Here is a 21,191-nt window from a genome sequence, read left to right on the forward strand (position 1 = left end):
ATGAAATGTTCTTACTTTTTTGCCAAGGAAAATGTGTACCTAGAATAACGAATATAGCGGAGGAATAAAGCATAATACTCGGCTGCCCATAATCGTAACACTTCATTGCTTGTTTTCATTGTCATAGCCGAAGAAACGCGTTCAATTCGGATGTTACGTATTAAATGAATAATCCATTTTCGGACGTTTTTTCCAGGATATTTTTTATTTAAAGTTCATATGCGTTTTTTGTAAATCAAATAAAAATTTAATATTTGTGAAATTCGTACGGAGTATTATGTTAAATATTTATTACAATTGGGCTTATCAAATTGTTTGAAATATAAATTTAAAATCATTGGAATAATCCATATATACAATCCAATTAAAATCAAATTACCACGTACACTTAAAATGACATTTTTTAGGCATTTAAGTACTTATTCATAAGTATGCCATCTAGTATGTGCTATACTTAAATGTTATACTACGAGCGTAAACTTAACTTAAACATAAATATTCATTACTTTGATAGATTTTCACACACTTATCTTAAATAATTTCTGATTACGAAGATTTTAAATTTCATTATGTAATTATTAATTTGTTTCATACGTAAAAATGTGATTTTTGCGTAATATTTATAGTGTGAATATTTCTAGGACATATTTCAGTCTTCATTTTAGAAAAAACTATTTATGTGCACATACCATACATATGCTATTTGTATGCATCTAAGTAGGTTTGATATGTCAGCGGCTACAAAAAATCAAACAATTATGGCAATATCGCAATAGTGCTACACTTACACGAAGCAAGTTCACTAAAATGTTTCTTATAAATAAATAAAATTGTAATATTTACTAATATTGCGTGTATGCAGACATGCACATTCATACAAGCAAAATAATGGACTGCAAATAAGTAATCACTTCGTAATCACCGTTTTTAATTCTCGGCTTACATCAACGTTCTGGCGCAGAAAGTGATTTTTTATTACTACAACTACATATTCACTTAAGTTTATTGATAAAGGAAGAAATCACATGCATCTTTACAAGAAATGCCTTTGATTAACGCTGTAACGACGCACACTGCTTAGTTTTATTTGCCATAATCCCATGCGTCCGTGTCGAGCCACCTCACCACTACTATTCATGTGCGCTAATCAGGCTGCGCGCATCCCACAATGACAGCTGCGATTGGGAGAGTCTATGATGTCGCGCATGCAGTAGTTTGTATGGGTAATATGGTGGCTGGTGAGCCGGATACTGGTGGAATGTGGCAATGGGCAGCGGCTGTGCTGGCTGTGGTTCGACAATTTGTTGTTGCGAAGCTGAAATTTTCCGCGATATTTTCGCCTCCTTCTTATTGGGCGTCTTTTTTGAAGATTTAATGAAATTCGGTATGCGGGCAAGTAAGCCGCAGTAGTAAGGATCATCTTGTTTTTTACGTAATTCACATTTGCTCTTCTGCTTCGACGAGAGCATTGGCACTGATTGGTTGTAGACTTCATAATCGGGCTGCAACGAAAGTCGAGAACAAATTTAATAAAACACACCCAAACGTGTGAAGAATAAGGAAGAGGAGTGAGCTTTCACCTTTTTTCTAGGCGGAGTTGTTGTTAGCGTTAGTTGTGGTAATCAAATCTTCACCTTAACCGGAGAGTACATTTTTGATTTCCCAATATGCAACTTTATACTGTGTATGTATGTGTGCGTGTGCAGTAAAGTTATATATGTATGTGTATGTGTGTGCGCGCGGGCGGGTCGAGAGTGTAGTTGGAGTATGCCGAAAATACAATACATAAAATAATTGGTTAAAAAAAATTTGTATTCATTGCCTTGTACCTCACATTCAAAGCCAACTAAGTGCAACCCAAGTACGTCCGAAAATAATTTTAGCAAATTTTTATTTAGTTAATGGTAAAAGTTAGGGACATTTATCCAAATAAAATTTAAAATGGGAGTTATCTTAACTGATCAATTGCAGTTAAAGTGTTCAATTTTCCAAATTTGCTTGTCTTCTAAAAGTGACTTTCGGCCTATTCCTAAGGTTTTCAAATTTAAAGTAGTCGTTTTCAAAAATCGATTTTTGTTAAAGTGTACTTTTGGGTAATAAATTCATTATTGAAAGATAAAACTTCCTAACCAAATTAGCATTTTTAGCATCATTTGGCCTCACCGTAACATGAGATAGTAAACTGTCTAAGATTTTTAGTTATTTCTGCAATTTTGTTGGAAACAATTTACTGCCGTATTTTCGGTCAAAAATATAACATTTTTTAAAAACACGACAATTAGCGAAATATTTGTTTAGAGCTGAGTTTTACATACATGTTCGATGCCTTCGTGCTAACTCGTAGAATAAATCGGATGCAAAGCCAAAGCAGCTTAGGAGAAGATAATTAATTTGGAACACAAACAGTGAAAATGGATAATTTATTCTTAAAATACGTAAATGGAAGAAAAAAAGACGCTATTGGGGTGAGTCAAATTGTTAAGTTTATTTAACGGAATTGCATCCTCTAAAATTGACCGGTTGATGCGAATTTTCGCCATCACCAGGCCTTATTTCTTTCGAAATGGGGTAGAAAATGCCGTTATTATCAATAGCGAGCATTATAACACGATGTTGACCGATTTTTTTCCCCAGAATTGAATGAAATCGACCCGGACGATCTCTATTTCCAAGAAGACGGTGCGCTGCCTAATGTTTCACGCCTAAACATAGACATATTACATGTAAAGTTTGGAGAAATGTCCCAGTCAATTGACAATCAAGATCATGCGATTTAACGCCCATAGATTATTTTCTATGGGGGTATGATAAAACATGGGTTTCCGCCAATTAACCAGCAACGCTCGAGGAGTTTGAGGACAAAGTTCAGGGCACTTTAGTCGATATCTGGTCACCTAATATTAGTGTAATAAATGCTGGCAATCTCATAACGCACAACATTTAACTCTATTAATTGGTATGTGGAAATATTTTTTGAAATTACCTTTGGCACATATGGACTGTCATCAAGGAATCCTGTATTGTAAACACTGCGGCGTCCTTTGCTCGATTGGCTTGAGTTATTCGAATTATTTGAATTATTTGAGTCATCGGAGGCAGCAGGCGTGGGATAAATAAGGCCGACCTGACTCTCAATGGTCGAATACGGATCTTCACTTCCCGCTATTGGCACACGCGAACCCACCGCATCCACCGATTTAGGGAGTGCTTGTAGGCGATTCTTTAGCATATCAATTGCGACTATATTTATGACCAGAATCCAAAGCGGATTATTGATTAGATTATTATTCGATTTGACTAACGATATGGCCGACAAGCATTGACGTTCCAGACGTCTGCTCTCTGGATATGAACGTGAGAACTCTCGATTTATGTTAGTCGTATATTTACGCATGTCAAACAGCTGTAACAAAAATTATAGTAATTAGTAATACATTTTTCGATTTTGCGCCGTTTACTTACCTTCGCAGATGTGCCTGGCGTCAGGCCCATGTTAGGCATTTGAAGTATATCGCCACCAATGACTGTCTCCTCATTGACCATTGAGGTATTGTGTACAAAGACATTACTCTTGCCATAACGTTTGATTAGTATGTTTCCAATATCATCCATTTTAATTTTGAAACCTTCACCAACAGACTTTTTGACAAGTTTCGTATCCGCATCACGCATAGGGTTTTCAAAACCACTCAATCCAATTCTGTTGATAAGACATTTCATTAAAAACTATTATTTTAAGTTTATTGATTGCTATTAATAGAAAATATACTAACCTCACACCGTCAAAGCCGTTTTTCCCTCCGTTTATGGTGATAACCGAAGATCTGGCATAAGCTTTGGCCACTCGTCGATTCTTTTCGAATACTATTACCTTCGCCCAAATCTCATCATCGATTTGTTCCCATTTGCTGAGCACTTCGTTGATGTGGTCCTAAATGGATGGATTTAAAAAGAAACTGTTTCAAAATATTTGAAAAATTGCCAATATATAATTATTTTTTCGAAGGTGGTTTGTGAAAAAAAAAATCAAGTCGACGCCACTCCTGGATATTTAAAATTCATTAATTTTATTTTTTTTGCAAAATGATCATAATCTATTTCCGTAAAAGTTATTAAAGATAAGCACCAACATTTTTTGCAGTTTGAAGAAAACTGTTATATGAGAATAATGATTAATCTGGATGTGGAATTGTATGTATTTGGTGGTCTGAATAATACAAATAATTAATACTTGAAGATTTGATCAGTTGAAAATACCAGAAAATTTAGCAAAAATTAACAATTGAAATTTGATGTTTTAAGAGATAAAATATGCCTAAATACACAAATTTTGATATTTTAAAAACTGTATCCTTACCCTAAAGAGTTTCTCCTTGTTATACCATATATCCTCTTCCTCTTCGATATTTGGTATCATGTCTAGATTGTCGAGGGAACGCGATATAATTTTTCGACGCGAAATCATTTTGTTAACACTTTGTTGTTGTGAACTACGTTTGCGTGGTGGCAGTATTTTGTGGCCGTTTGTGAAAGCCGTAGCTTTTCAGTCTTTCGAGAGATTAAATTAAATCACAAAATATCTGAAAAGAAGAAGAAGTAACTGTGTTACTAGAACGAATAATATGTATACATATATAAACTTTGCGAAGCGCTTTAAATTTTCGATGAATTGCCATAAATTTGTAATTAATTTTGAGGATTAAATTAACATACATATTTGCATTTAAGGTACCTACAAATATAAAACTCAAACTTCAAATCCACTTTTTAATCACAAATGACAGTTCTATAACCAAAAGAGGAATGTAAATATGTATTGGGGTCATATTTCATCTCGGTTGAGCTCATTTGCGAAACACAAATATTTACTTACACAAATTGGCAGTCTTGGCCCAAAATGTGTACGAAAGCAAGAATCATTAGCCGTTCTACATGCAAAACACCCACACACAAATAAACGAAGTATGCAAAGAGAAAAGAAAAGAAGTAACCTTAACAATTAAAAGCAAAGTAAACAGAAATGACAAATCTAAAAGCCATTATGTACAGAAATCAACAACATGTAAAAGACGCCGTAAAGTAGGCAGCAGCAACCAATGTCCGTTAGTGCTAACTTGCCAGCTGCCCAGGCATAAACGCACTTAATTACAGAAATTATGACTACCACATAATCAAGCGTCGATTTTGGGTTAATGAACTCGATATTTTTTTCATTTTTTCATATTATATAAGTGACAAAAATGGCCAGTACCACAAAAGCTAAAAATAACAAATTACGTGTAGAATTGTGTGAAAACCATACTAGTTTGGCGCTTGAGTCTTTTGATTGCGGGCGCGCATTGAGCGACACTGTGGCATGAGAATTGCAACAGTCCTGTCGAGCAGATGCGCTGCGGAATATTGATCAAACGGCGAGTGGTTCTTTAAACAATGCGAGCTGGCGAAGAAGGTGTTTATAAAAGCTACTTCTCACCATCAACAGAAAGCACTCGTTAATGCAGTCATGCTGGAAGGCAAAGAGAAAGGGAATGAATGCAATGCAAAGTTGGTCATAAAAGCGTTTTGTTTTCAGTTAACGCTTTATGCTTTCGAATGAAAGGCAGCTGTGGAATTCAATCATTTTCTGGCTTATGGGCGTGTATGTTAATGAGAGTGGCAGACAGTGCATCACCTAATTTGCGCACGATTGTAAACATTTAAAGTTAAAATTCTTATATAAATTATTGGCTTTGCTTATTTCTACATATACAGTTTTTATAATTTTTGGTTATTTTAATAGAAAAATTGTGTGTAATGGTTTCTTATTTTTTTATACACGTTAGATATTTAAAAAACAAATTTCCAAAAATTGTTGAGGACTAAATGGAAAAAATAATTGGATTACTATCTGATAGAATTTACATCAAGCTGATAGCCTTAGAGCCATGATCCTCAAAAGATAATCAGTACAACTTTTTGGGTGGTTCACTAAATAATTTCGTTTTATTAGAGCAGCTGATCTTATTGAATTTTTTCGCAGCCAACTTCACACTTAACCGCTTTATCGGTTGAACAGATGACGTAGTAAGGCTTGTTTGGTGCTCTATCGAAGATGGAAAACCGAAAACAACATTTTCGGCATATTTTATTGTTATACTATCAAAGGGTACAAAAGCAGTGCAGGCAAGGCGAAAGTTATGTGATGTGTATGGAGAAGATGTGTTGACCGATCATCAATGAAAATTTTGCAAAACTCTGTTCCGAGAATTTCGATCTTGAGGATGCACCATGTCTTGAAGCCGATGTGGATGAAAAACTCGTTGGTCAATGCAAATCGTCGAATAATAACTCAAGAGATTGCCTAAAAATTTAATTTTTTTTAACACAGACACGTGAACCGTCTACGATGAATTTCTAAGCTTGACATATGGGTCCCACATGTTTTTACAGAATGAAACTTGCTTCGTCGATGCATTTTTGAAGCGCATTGTAAAGTGGGTTGTTTACAAGGCACCCTCTGACTATTACTTGTTGCGGTCTCTGCAAAATTTTTTGGACGGGAGGACCTTCACCTCAAATCAGGCCGTCAAAAACCACTTGAAGCAGTTTTTTTCCTGCAAGGAAAAAATTTATGAGCGTGGAATCAAACTCTTGTCCGAGAGATGGTAAAAGATATTGAATCAAAATGGAGAATATACTATAACGTTTTACACAATAAAAAAATTGTATTTAAATTGCATCAAAAAAATGAAATTACTTAGTGATCGACTCAATGCAATAGATAGTTCTCATAATAAACTAGATACTTATTCGAATGATAAAAAATCTTCCTAAAATATTACTTTATTAAAAACCAAAGTGGAGAGTTCGAAGTAATATCTAATTTTTGGCTCCATTCTGACAATTGTCTTCCTTATTTCTTAGTTATTTATATTCAAACGTCACAAATCATAAATTATCGTTCGATACAAATTGCAGTGGCCTTACTTGGCATCTTGTGGTAGAACTGGTTGCGCCATGTCTTCGAAAATTCAAAACAAGTTCGTTGTGCAAATGCTAAGTATAAGTATACTTCTTAATAATTTTTTATAAAATATCTATTTAATTTATGAATATCAAGTATGACTAGTTCAGTTATATTTTCTTGTTGACATAATCGTTCCAAATCGTTTTATAAAATAACAGAATAAATTTTAAACATTATAATCGCTATGCAAATAAGTTGAAATTAAATATAAATTCTACGGCGAAGATAGACTCCAATATCAAGCTGTTTGACGAAATCACATTTTACGCACACATATGTACTTACATATGTGTTTTAATCTACTCGTAAGCAATCGACTTGCGGCGATTTGCTTGCTTTCTCAAGACTAGAAAATGAGCTCTCAAAAGTTATCTCACATATCTTTTCGTTTTTAATCTCGAAGAATAAATGAATAGATGAAATATTAAAAAAACAAGTAAGGAATAGTTCGGGTGTCACCGACATTTAATTTCGCATGATTGATAATCGAGATTTCATTATCCGTCATTTACATATTTTTCAAATACCGTATTTGTGTAAAGTTTTATTCTGCTATCATCATTGGTTCCTAATGTATATATGTATATTATACCGAGAAGGCATCAGATTGAATTCAAAATAGCGTTATATTGGAAGAAGGCGTGGTTGTGAACCGATTTCACCCATATTTTGTACATGTCATCAGGGTGTTAAGAAAATATATATAAAATGAAATCGGAAGTAGTTCCTGAGATATGGTTTTTAGTCCATAAGTGGGCGACGCCATGCCCATTTTCAATTTTTAAAAAAAGCTTGGGTGCAGCTTCCTTCTGCCATTTCTTCCGTAAAATTTTAGTGTTTTTGACGTTTTTTGTTAGTCGGTTAACGCACTTTTAGTGATTTTCAACATAACCTTTGTATGGGAGGTGGGCGTGGTTATTATCCGATTCTTCCATTTTTGAACTGTATATGGAAATGCCTGAAGGAAACGACTCTATAGAGTTTGGTTGACATAGCTATAGTAGTTTCCGATATATGTACAAAAAACTTAGTAGGGGCGGGGCCACGCCCACTTTTCCAAAAAAATTACGTCCAAATATGACCCTCCCTAATGCGATCCTTTGTGCCAAATTTCACTTTAATATCTTTATTATGGCTTAGTTATGACACTTTATAGGTTTTCGGTTTTCGCCTTTTGTGGCGTGGCAGTTGGCCGATTTCGCCCATCTTCGAACTTAACCTTCTTATGGAGCCAAGAAATACGTGTACCAAGTTTCATCATGATATCTCAATTTTTACTCAAGTTACAGCTTGTACGGACGGACGGACGGACGGACGGACGAACAGACAGACAGACATCCGGATTTCAACTCTACTCGTCACCTTGATCACTTTGGTATATATAACCCTATATCTGACTCTTTCAGTTTTAGGACTCTACAAACAAATGAACACAACTATAACACTTCCTTAGCAACTTTGTTGCGAGAAAAAACGTTTGATTTAAAAATTTGAAAAACAATTTAAAACGAGTAGAGTTAACTTACGTGAATTGAATTAATTAACCTAAATTTATTTTTTTTTGGTTCCTCAAGGGAGTACTGAAACCAGGTGTGGATTAAAAGACGATGTTTTTAAATTATTTTAAACTTCGAAAAACTAAGCTATAGAGCCTAGGTGCTAATTAAGGGTCTAACTCGATAAAAAGGATGGCAAGTGAGCAGAACCTATCGTAAGGCGCTTTTCAAATGGTGCGTCTTTCATTTGAGGAAAAAGAAGCAGATTTTTTTGTAAAACTTGAAGCATACTTGAAATTCCATTCAACTCACGACAACTTCTTTAAATAGTAAACTAATTTGCTCAAATTTGTGTCTTTTGTGTCACAAGTCGTTTGCCTACATGAGACAAGTTGAATTTCTAACAACCGAAAATCATGCAGAATATTAATTTGAAGAAAAGCATGCGCTGTCTCACATTGCAACTTAATGTATACTTTTATGTGCGTATATTTGTCAACGAACGCGAAGTTCGTTACGCGTTACTAACTGCAACTGTTTGCGTGGTTACTTTGTTGTTGTTTTAATGATTTTGTCGCTTTTTGTTAATTGTGTCAATTTGTTGCCTTTGTAAAGGTACTTTCAATGGAATGGCAATTTTCAACACAAAGCCATAGCAACGCTTATAAGCAACAACAACAATTTATCCAAGTACACGAAATACGGTTTGAATGGTTTTGTGCATAAAATTCGCTTGCGGTGCACGTAATCAGAGCAAAAGTGCGTGGTATACTCCGTTTGTGACGCTGGCGATTGCCGAGAGCGCTGCTAAGCCCTGGAAATAAACTGGCCAATAGCTAAGGCAGTCAGCTTTCAAATCGAACCATTTATGACAAAGCCATTTGCCAGTCGCTGGAAAACGTCAAATGAAAATTAAATTGGCTCTTTGAAAACAACGCTAAGCAGGTAGTTATATACCAACGAAATGACATTGAAATGCCGAAGCGTATTTCTAAATGAAACAGAATATTTTATGTTTGTTTTACAACAGTTTGCAGTTTCTTTCTTGTACAAAAATTAACATGTGAAACATGTAATGTGCCCAAAAATTATGGTGACATTGTATTTATTTTGAAAATTCTTTATTTATTTTTCCAAATCAATTTCATCCCCTTCAAAGCAATCCCCTCCCGATGCAATGCACTTATGCCAACGGATTTTCCAATCTTCGAAACACTGGTTGTAGTCACTTTCCGGGATGGCCTTCAGTTCCGTCTTCGCTGCGGCTTGAGTCTCCTCTATCGTATAAAAACGGTGTACCCGGAGCGGTCTTTTGAGCTTGGTGAACAGCCAGAAGTCGCACGGCGCCAGATCAGGTGAATACGGTGGCTGCGGAACGATATGGGTTGAGTTTTTGGCGAAATGATCACGAATTACGAGGGCAGTATGGGATGGTGCATTATCGTGGTGTAAAAACCAAGAATTATCTTTCCACAATTCCGGCCTTTTTAGGCGGATAGCGTTACGCAAACGACGCATAACGTTCAAATAATATTCCTTGTTGACTGTTTGACCGGTTGGAAGGAATTCATAATGCACAACACCACGATAATCGAAGAAAACGGTGAACATGATCTTGATTTTTGAGCGACTTTGGCGCGATTTTTTTGGTCTCGGCTCTCTTTTGGCACGATATTCGCTCGATTGATCGGTTATTTCGGGGTCGTAAGCATAGATCCAAGTCTCATCGCCAGTTATAATGCGTTTCATGACACCCTGATAGTCGGAAAGCATCGTTTCACACACTTCAACGCGACGCCTTTTTTCCAAAAAATTCAATGTTTTCGGTACCAGTCGAGATTTGACGTGCTTGAGGCCCAAAACATCCTTAAAAATGGTATTGGCTGAGCCTTTCGATATGCCAACTTCATCAGCAAGGTCTCTAATTGTTGATCGACGGTTTTTCAACACCAAATCTTTGATTTGTTGAACGTGAGCTTCGTCGGTTGAGGTTGATGGTCGCCCTGGATGCTCTTCGTCTTCGACATGTTCACGGCCGGCTTGGAACTCACTATACCACTTGTAAACATTTTTTTTAGACATAGCCTCATCACCAAAGGCTTTCTGCACCATCCTCAACGTATTCGCAGCAGAAAATTGATTCCGTAAACAAAATTTAATGCAAATTCTTTGCTCAACAAATTTCGACATCGCCAAAAACGAAAAACTCACTTTAAGCAGCTCACAAAACGACACGTATCTCAAACACTAATGAATATTTTGACATGAAATTTGACATAAATGTGACTGACAGTACTACCAACCTAAAAAAAAAATAATTCTCAATATCTTCTTAGTGACATTGGGATCAAACCAAACCACTTCTGTAAGCTATCAATTACAGCACAAATTGACTTACGAAAACAAGTTTCCACTCAGAGCAAGTCAGCAATACCAACACATTCGTATTAAATTGAGCTAGTGAAACAATGGTATTTTTATCTAAATATTCATGTATGTATGTATATCAAAATTGCATGAGAGGAAGTGCATACATATGTAGGTCTTATAATCGTAATCAATAGCGCAACTTAGTAAATTATTCACTGGTGATTCTTAATGTCTAAAATCGTATGACTATAACTTGTTTTGTGATAGGCGACCACTGAAAAGTAGTTTCGATAATGAACTCATATAAATGAGAATTGTTTTTTTTTTTTAATTGAAAAGGTAATTTAATTACAATTACAATTTATATATGTAGCACTAGCGGTTAAGCCATCAGCTTATAAATCAGAATTAAAACTAATAAAGCTATGTGAAGCGAAACGTGCCAAATCTTAGTTTTCATTTCTTCCCCCAAAGCCTTTGGATTCCTTCCGACATATTTTGCTACTAATACTTATGTGGTGTAAATTTTCACACACACATCACGAATTCTATAAACTCAGTAATAAGAAAGAAATCCTACACATATTTATGTATATTAAGCAGCGCTACTAACCACACATGCACATCGGTCCAAATGCATTGCTGGAATTAGTAACATCTTACAAGTAACAGTCTTTTGGAGCTGGCACTTTAGCTATTACTTTCTACGTTGGAAGACAATTATGTGAAGATGCATCAAAATTTGTGTGAACGATTTGTATGCACTGCAGTAAGAGGAGATTATGTGGCGCAAGTGAGATTACTTATTTTTTACTTTTAGTGTTTAAAATGGACTTTTAATTTTTAGGAAAATTAAAAAAATTTATTCCACAAATGCCACTATTTATTTACTAGACTTAAGCTCGCGGCTACACTTGCGTGGAATTCGAGACTGTCATCATATATTTATTGCGCTGTTGACAAGGATATCATGCGATAATCGCAAATTATGATTGAACTTTTTCTCACTGTAGCTATTCCACTATTTTTTTATGTTACATGTTCCGTTTGATTTGTTATGAATGTTATAAACTAACGTCGAAATCCGAAATGTTACACTAGCGGACGAAAATAAACAATGTTTCTTATTGGCAATTATCCTTTGTATATAATTAAGCTAAGAGTTTACTTAAGTGGTTAGGGGTAAGGATAGGCTAATTGTCCTCAACTATCAAAATCTCATGATTGAGTAAGAAAGTTTTTAATGTAAAGTGCCATAGCATGCAACTAGAATCTGCAAAAGAATGAGTAAGCAAAACTAACAGTTCGCTACAGCAATAATTATACAGATGAGAGAGAGAGTGCCGTTGATTTGACATCACTGGCATTGTTCTCAAATTTTCGACGAATTCACGGATTATTGGTGTTTCTTGCTGTGTAAATTTTTTGGTGTGATGATCACATCGCAGAAAATTAAGTGGCTGGCCTTTGCTATTTCTCTTTATTTAAATATTTTTTGGTGTTTTCTTTTTGTTAGTACCAGTCGGTTCAAAACTTTTATTATTATTTTTGATATTTTCCAAAATGATTTATGCATGTTGTGCTCTTTATCGTCCATCGCAGAACTTGAGCAGTTTGTAACTATCCAACTGAACAAGTCTGATGAGTTTTACAAGTACTAAGATTCCATTCCAATTCATGAGTTCAATTGTTAAAATTGTGTAAAGTCTTGGTACTCCTATTAGATCGAAAACTATACATGATCACTGTCAGTTTTAAAGATGCTCTGTGCTACTACTCGATCAAATTTGATTTTAATTGTTCAACCATGCTATTTATTCCAGTTTAACCGAAAAAGGGATGAAGAAACCTTGTACTTAATTTTCAGGAAAATTCCTTAATTCTGTGGAGATTCATGAGAGAGAGAGGAGAAAATAATGTATGCAAATGGCAAACAACTTTGCTTTTGCAATGTTTTGTAACTATCTTGTTTAGTAGTGATTTGGCAAAAGTTTTTCCGTGATTATTTAGTAAAGTTTAGTAACTTTTTTACAACCAGCTGATGCAAGTCAGCTATTCTTTCATCTTTTTCTTTTATAAATGTCAAGTGATATACCCTAAAGTTTTGGTTTGCTCACCAGATAACGACTACATCATATGAAAGACTTAAATGTATGTCTATACGGATTTGTGATATATGTATGTATCTATACATTTTTTTTTAGTCTTCAAAAAGTACTGAAATTAGACAAATTTTGTCAATCAAGTCAAAATTTACTTAATTGACTGGACCAGTCTTCTATGTATGTATGTATTGTATGACAGTTATGAAAATATGTGCGCACTCATTAATATCAATCAAAGAGCTTTTCTCATCTACCCCACAGCACTTTCAAGGTGAGAGCAACCTTTTCACGAAACGTTTTGTATACGCTAAGCCGCTCGGCTGTAAAACACGTATGTAAACAGTAATAAATTAAGCAACGAAAATTGGCAAGCAATTTTATTTCATTATCGCCGCAATGCGCTGCAATTCAAGGAATCAAAGCATTGCACAGCCCCAATTTAAAGCGCGAATTGTGATGTTTGTGTGCAACGCTCGTAATGGTGCCAATGTGATGAGTGACCAAGAGCATTGGCAATGCATAAATCGAAAAAGAAGCATAAAAATAAGAAATCAATGAATAATCACTAAAGACCTATCAGTTGTGCGCATATAAGTACGTGTGTGTGCGCATTTAAATGTTGCTACAACGCGCAGCTTACTACGCAAGCGCAGTGGTAGCATAGACAAAGCGCCACTCAAGAAATCAATTGAAAGTGCAAAACAAATGTTTCAGTAGCAAATGGGCGCTGCACGCATAATTAGCGATGCATAAAACCAATTACAATGCCGAATGACGGTGAAAAATCGCAATTACAATTTACCAATTATAAATTATCAATTACGATATTTAATTACAGTTATGCATCAGACACGAATCGATCAATGCTTGTGTCTGTAAGCGCGTTCATCCTATGGTGCTTACAATTACATCAACAACATGCGGTGTTGCTATGCTAGTGTTATTTTTAAACTCCACAGAATTCGGAACTAGTGCAGTTCGAACCAGAATCGCTGCTTTTAAATAAATTGATTAGGTAATAAAATATGAAAAATGAAATAATAAATTGGAATGTAAAATGAGAATAAATAAAAGTGAAATAATTAATAAAAAAACTTAAAAAAGTACGTTCATACACAGGTATGAAACTGGGATATTTCTGAGCAAATCAGTACAATTTATGTGAACAGCAAAGTTTTAGTAAAATATGGTGGTTGTGAAAATAGCGTAAATAAAGTAAAGTTAATAAAAATTTTTTTAAATGTTGTATTACTATATATGTATATATGGTTATATAAAAATTATCAGCATGCCGAGCTGAGCTGATTTAGACATGCTGATTTAATGAGATATCTTCACGAAATTCGACACACAATCTCCGGAGAAATTTTTCAGATCAGACTACTATAGCATACCACTGTGAGCAAAAAATAGTAAGACTTTGTTCATAATTTTAAAATTCTATATTTATTCTTCAAAAAATATTTCATCCCCCTCAAAGTAGTCCTCATTGGCCCCAAAACCCTTGTGCCAACGTTTTTTCCAATCCTCGAAACAGTTCTCAAAGTAAATTTGCGGAATAGCCGTTAATGTTCTTAGCAAATGACGTTTAATGGTTTCAAATGATTCAAAACGGTTTCCCCGGAGCGGTCGTTTGAGTTTGCTAAATAGCCAGAAGTCACACGGAGCTAAATCAGCCGAATACAGTGGCTGCGCCACAATATTGGTGAATTTGGCGAAAAACGAAGAATCAATGCAGTATGCGACGGTACATTATCGTGGTGCGAAATCCAAGAGTTGTCGGCCCATAACTGCAGCCTCTTCTTACGAATAGCTTCACGCAAACGACGCATTACACACAAATAGTATTCATTGTAAACAATTTCACTGGTCGGAAGGAATTCGTAGAGCAGCACACCTCGATAATCGAAGACAACTGTCAACATAACCTTGAAACCTACTTCGATGTGGTTTTTCGGCTTCATCTTTTTCACTATATTTGCCCGATGGATCGTTTGTTTCCGAGCCGTAAGGGTAGATCCAAGACTCATCGCCAGTAACAATATGTTTTATGACATCCTGGTAGTCGGAAATTAAGGAACATCTCCAGCCTGCTGAATGGCAGTGAACGCACAACACCAGGAGAAGGAGAACGATTTCGATGACGATGGAGCAGACGTTCCATTACCCGACCATGAAGAAGTTCGAATAGCAATTGCCCGCCTGAAGAACAACAAAGCGGCAGGGGCCGACGGATTGCCGGCCGAGCTATTCAAACACGGCGGCGAAGAACTGATAAGGTGCATGCATCAGCTTCTTTGTGAAATATGGTCGGACGAAAGCATGCCCAACGATTGGAATTTAAGTGTGCTATGCCCAATCCATAAAAAAGGAGACCCCACAACTGCGCCAACTACCGTGGGATTAGCCTCCTCAACATCGCATATAAGGTTCTATCGAGCGTATTGTGTGAAAGATTAAAGCCCACCGTCAACAAACTGATTGGACCTTATCAGTGTGGCTTCAGACCTGGCAAATCAACAACCGACCAGATATTCACCATGCGCCAAATCTTGGAAAAGACGTGAAAAGAGAATCGACACACACCACCTCTTCGTCGATTTCAAAGCTGCTTTCGACAGCACGAAAAGGACTTTTTATGCCGCGATGTCTGAATTTGGTATCCCCGCAAAACTAATACGGCTGTGTAAACTGACGTTGAGTAAGCTCCGTTCGGGAAGGACCTCTAGCCGTTCGATACCAAACGAGGTTTCAGACAAGGCGATTCCCTATCGTACGACTTTTTCAACCTGCTTTTGGAGAAAATAGTTCGAGCCGCAGAACTAAATAGAGAAGGTACCATCTTCTATAAGAGTGTACAGCTGCTGGCGTATGCCGATGATATTTATTCTGCTTTCTCCAGGCTGGACAAGGAAGCACAGAAAATGGGTCTGGCAGTGAACGAGGGCAAGACGAAATATCTCCTGTCATCAAACAAACAGTCGTCGCATTCGCGACTTGGCACTCACGTCACTGTTGACAGTCATAACTTTGAAGTCGTAGATAATTTCGTCTATCTTGGAACCAGCGTAAACACCACCAACAATGTCAGCCTAGAAATCCAACGCAGGATAACTCTTGCCAACAACTTCGGACTGAGTAGGCAATTGAGAAGCAAAGTCCTCTCTCGACAAACAAACAAACTCTATAAGTCACTCATAATTCCCGTCCTGCTGTATGGTGCAGAGTCTTGGACGATGTCAACAACGGATGAGTCGACGTTGCGAGTTTTCGAGAGAAAAGTTCTGCGAAAGATTTATGGTCCTTTGCGCGTTAGCCACGGCGAATACCGCATTCGATGGAACGATGAGCTGTACGAGATATACGACGACATCGACATAGTTCAGCGAATTAAAAGACAGCGGCTACGCTGGCTAGGTCATGTTGTCCGGATGGACGAAAACACTCCAGCTCTGAAAATATTCGACGCAGTACCTGCCGGGGGAAGCAGAGGAAGAGGAAGACCTCCACTCCGTTGGAAGGACCAAGTGGAGAAGGACCTGGCTTCGCTTGGAATATCCAATTGGCGCCACGTAGCGAGAAGAAGAAGCGACTGGCGCGCTGTTGTTAACTCGGCTATAATCGCTTAAGCGGTTTCTACGCCAATTAAGAAGAAGAAGAAGGTAGTCGGAAAGATTATTTAATAGACGTTAACGCGACGCCTGCTTTTACTTTTCTTAGGGCGTGCTTTCTACCGATATTCCAACGATGCCAGTAAGATCTCCGACTGTCGTTGATTACCAAACACCAACTACTATATTTTATTGGCGTGTTGGTCATTAGTTGATGTTGACGGCCGTCCTAGACTCGGTTTGTCTTTGAATAATTTGTAGCAATAAAAAATACTTGCTCGCGACAAACAATTATTACCGAAGGCCTTTGCAAGATGCTGAATGTTATTGCAACTTCTTTGTTGAATAATTTCTATCATCGTAAAACTCGCCGAATGCACTTTATGTAATTTAGAAAGGCAATCGTATAGTAAACACTTGTGTTTATTTTGATGTGACATTTGGCACTGATAACATCGTTGAATCTGCTTGTTGGATTCTCTGTACTATGCAATGTTGGTTGCACAGATCGCACCTCACAGTAGAATACTATACATCTAAACTAGTTAGAAACTAGAAGAGTAATCATGATCAAAGTAACATATATACTATAGTAGATGGCTAAAAATCGCGAATTTCGTAACAATTTCAGTCACAATGCGCCACCACGATTATGACTCTCTATATGTATAGCTTCTCATAAGCCGTCAGCAAACTCAGCACACTCTTTTGCTGTACAACTCGTGTATAATGTACGATTTGAAGACATATATATGTATGTGCCTGGCCGAGAGTGCTATGGTGAAAATAGCAGATGATTTATTTTATTTACTAACCAACTGAGACAGAGATGCGCACATAATTACAATCGAAGAAGCTATGATGTTATGGATTTTGGTGTGAACTTTTGGCACAATGGACACACCAAGAGCTAGAAGTAAACAAAAGATGAATAACGCGAATTGGTAATAGTAACAGCAAAGCAGCAGGCAGCTGACAACAATGACGCTAGGCAGCGGTTGTAACGGAAATTTTATGAATGTGGTGTGGAGTAGAATTATTGGATGAGTCCATTGAGTGAAAATAAAGTATTATGTAATCCAAAGTTTCTCAGTTAATGATGTTTAGAAAAGCAAAGAGAAAAACAAATAGAGACACATATTTCAGAGCAGATTAGCATTTTAATTTTTTAATGATACCTTTGACCTTTGCTGCAAGTTATTTAGGATTGAAAGTATTGAAAATTATTGAAATGCACATTGAAGAAGTGAGGAAACTCACACTGCATTAAATACAAAAAAATCGTTGAACCATTTAATTATTATTTATCGCTTCAACTCTCCGCTATTTTGATAACAATTTTTCATCAGCCCTGCTGTTTCTCATTTAAAAAATATAATTGAGTTTTGGTTTCACTAAACCGTCTTAATCTTGTGTGATATTTTTGCTTCAGTTTATGCATTTGTTTGTCAGACGATAATCTATGGATTAGAATGGACTGTGGATCAGAAAACCATGAATTTGAATTAAGTCAGCAAGTCAAATATTTATTATAGCCATTATTGATAAAGTAAGGGCCAAATACACAAACTACTGCTCCAAAAGAAATAGAATTTCAGTCATTAAAATGACAAATGTCAACACAATTTCTAATTAATTTTTGAACAAACACAATTGTAAAAAAAAAAAAAATAAAATAAAATCCCTGATCATGAAAAGTGAAAGTACAACAATTTAAGTGCCAAGTGCCGTTTTATAATTACTAATGACAGATTACAATACAATAGTGGAAACAGCAGCAAAGTGGCAATGAAGCCTTGTAAAGAAGTCTCATAAAAAATTCACACAGCCAAAAATGCGTTGGTGACTGGTGGTTTCGAAAATGATATTTCTATTTCAGTTTATATGTAAATTTACGCACTTCAAGTAAACCAAATAAATGTCTATTTAAGCATTTATTATTGTTGTTGCTGGTGTTTAATAATATGTTTTCGGCCCAAAGGTATTTGGCGAATAATTTTCGAAACTTTGCAAAGCGATATCCTGCGGCAAGAACAATATTGTTTTACTGATGGTATCTTTCTTTGTTTTAATTAATTTTCACAATGTGTCATCGCCCAACATGTATCGCTTTTCAATAAGCCAAAACACTAATTTGATCACAAATGAATTTCATTTTATGAGCTGATAAGCAAGAATTCGGAAATGCAATTCGTTCTTAAATGAACTCGTTAATTAAAAACTACATAACATTTTTGCATTTAAATCGTGTGTAAAATGTCTTAAAGTTCGCTGTTTAAGTCTTTTGTTCTGTTTTGTGTTGTGGCGGCCGCTGCTTTTAACTCGTGCAATGTCAGGCGTTTCAGGGGCGCAAATGCACTCGGAATCACCGATGCACAGCGTATTCATACGCAATGACACTATAAAAACTATATTTAGTACACAGTTTCAATCTTTTGTTTCATTGTGCCAAGTAAATGTATATTGAATTGGTGTTTTCTTGTAATTGTTTCTGCTCACGTTCGTATTGTGGACTGTCAGATGGTTATATGTTCTTAGTCAGCCGCATTTGCGCTGTTGCCGCGCTGTTACCTTAGCCCAATGACCTTGCGTTGCTTACGAACACAATACACGCAAACACATGCGAGCAATGATTCCTGATGGCTGAATGTTTCCTGAAGCAAATAGAAAGCTGCGTAAACCAACCAATGGAATGCAGGAAGCCGCTGAAGGAGATGCCGTAATAACCGATAAATGCGGGTCAATGTACAGCTGCCAATGCGGAGTAAGGCGATGGCTGAGAAAGAGGGAGGTTAAAGATGCGGAGAAAAGACAAAGTGGCACGAATGCTACAAATTAGTACTGGAATAAGGGTCAGCAAGTTTTTAATGAGGGCGGAACCAAAAAAGTAAATCGGGGACGCAAGAAAGCGAAACTAAAAAGAAGCACAAAATAATGGCGAGGATAAAATTAAAATAACAATTTTGAGGTGCCTGTGAAAGAACGATGCATTTTCGAGCGGTGATCATTATTCTAAAGTTTGTCAACTTTAAATTTTAAGCGTTCGAAAGCTAATGACATTTTTAACCAACTTACTAATGAAAATAAATTATATGTATATATGATACTAAATATGTATGTACTTTAAAATCGCATACATAAAATGTTGTGTTCAAGAATCTTTGATTGATGCCAGCTAGGGCATATTTTTTTTAATTTTTTCACTTTGTCGTTTTACTAAATTATACTTATCATTATTTTGGTTTGAGTTTTGTTGCATTGTTACCTCATTTCAGACTGATTTTCCCTTCATTCAGCGGCTATTTACGACTGCCATATATATGTGTAATTATATAAGCTCTTTCAAGGTTGGTGAGTTGTTGCAATAATATACCACGCTACACATAACAAGCAGGAATGTGTGCATCTATGTGATTACACTAATGCGTGTATTCGCTGGGTTGGCAGTGAGTGGCGTTGAACCGGCTGGCCGGCGTTCATGCGCACTTCTGTGCTAATCACTCTACTATTCACACAAGTAATTCGCGTGGTTACTTCAGTCGGCCAGTCGGTCGCTCGCATATACATACATAAGTGAGTTCACATAGATGTCGGTCACCAATGCCGTTGTTGGACTGGTTGAGTTAGTTGGGCGCGTGTTTCGCCACGCAATGTGCAGTTATGCCGAACGTCGAATGCCTGAATGTCTCCTCCTGAGGTCGCGAAGAGAGGACATATTATTAGTAGTATGGGTGCTTTTAGTACGTGCAAAATATATATACATACATATATGGTGGGCCTGTCAAGTGACAATAGTGAGCACTAGTGATTTCGATTTTTGGTTAAAATTAGGTTACAGTTAGTTAAGACAGTAAATAGATGAAGCTATGTAGTATATGATGTCGAAAGTATGCGGTTTATTACTTATAAGTTATTGTAAGGTAAGAAGGAAGGATGATTGCTTGACGCCAATAGCACCGGTCAACACGATTTTCGGCTCTGATATCTAAGTACATGTTAAATTTTAGTTTTTCCTATGACAAAAATAAGAACAATTTTTTTTTGTGGCTAAAGTTTGCTTTCGTAGAAATTAGAGCAATTTTTCGATGATTTTTATATTTTTTCTACAATTTCACTCTAGATTATAATTAGAAAACTTTTTTTTAGATACAAGAGTCGTTTTTATTTAAGATGTGTGATAAACTATAATACATAAATGTAAAATAATAAAAAAATTACTGTCTAAAAGTGAATATTTTTTGTATTTCTTTTATGCTCATATGAGCTCTCTCGTATTAAACCCCAAATATACTTATCGATGTAGATCAGCCCAAAGCAAACTTAAAGAACTAAAGATTAATATTAAGTGTTTTTCAATGTCTAGAATCAGAATTCAAGCATGAGAACAGAAACCCCAAAAAAAAAAATATTTTTTTGTTGACCGGTGTAATCATTGGTAGTCGATAAGAAGTTTTGAGTTATGTAAAGTACTATTTATTTTAAATTATGTGTTACACACCCGATACATTTTTGTGATCATCTGTGGTATGAACGCAAATGTTATTTCTAATTTAGGGCTGTTACCAGACTGCTGTTAATTGTTTCAGAAAAAGATCTAACTATC

At 36.1% G+C, this 21,191-nt stretch overlaps 1 protein-coding gene across 1 annotated transcript in view; it reads right to left on the reverse strand.

Moving 5' to 3' along the window:
- Positions 1–209: 209 nt before the first annotated feature.
- Positions 210–21,191, reverse strand: part of LOC126755237 (uncharacterized) — a 43,988-nt gene continuing 23,006 nt past the window's right edge. The window contains exons 2-6 of the mRNA XM_050467658.1: positions 4,358–4,580; positions 3,774–3,931; positions 3,463–3,700; positions 2,984–3,403; positions 210–1,502 (exon numbers count right to left, since the gene is read on the reverse strand). Of these exons, the coding sequence (XP_050323615.1) occupies positions 1,131–1,502; positions 2,984–3,403; positions 3,463–3,700; positions 3,774–3,931; positions 4,358–4,465 (1,296 nt within the window). The 5' untranslated portion in view covers positions 4,466–4,580 and the 3' untranslated portion in view covers positions 210–1,130. The remainder of the gene's footprint in view (positions 1,503–2,983; positions 3,404–3,462; positions 3,701–3,773; positions 3,932–4,357; positions 4,581–21,191) is intronic.

Source organism: Bactrocera neohumeralis, chromosome 4 (assembly GCF_024586455.1).
Source record: "Bactrocera neohumeralis isolate Rockhampton chromosome 4, APGP_CSIRO_Bneo_wtdbg2-racon-allhic-juicebox.fasta_v2, whole genome shotgun sequence".
Taxonomy (NCBI): domain Eukaryota; kingdom Metazoa; phylum Arthropoda; class Insecta; order Diptera; family Tephritidae; genus Bactrocera; species Bactrocera neohumeralis.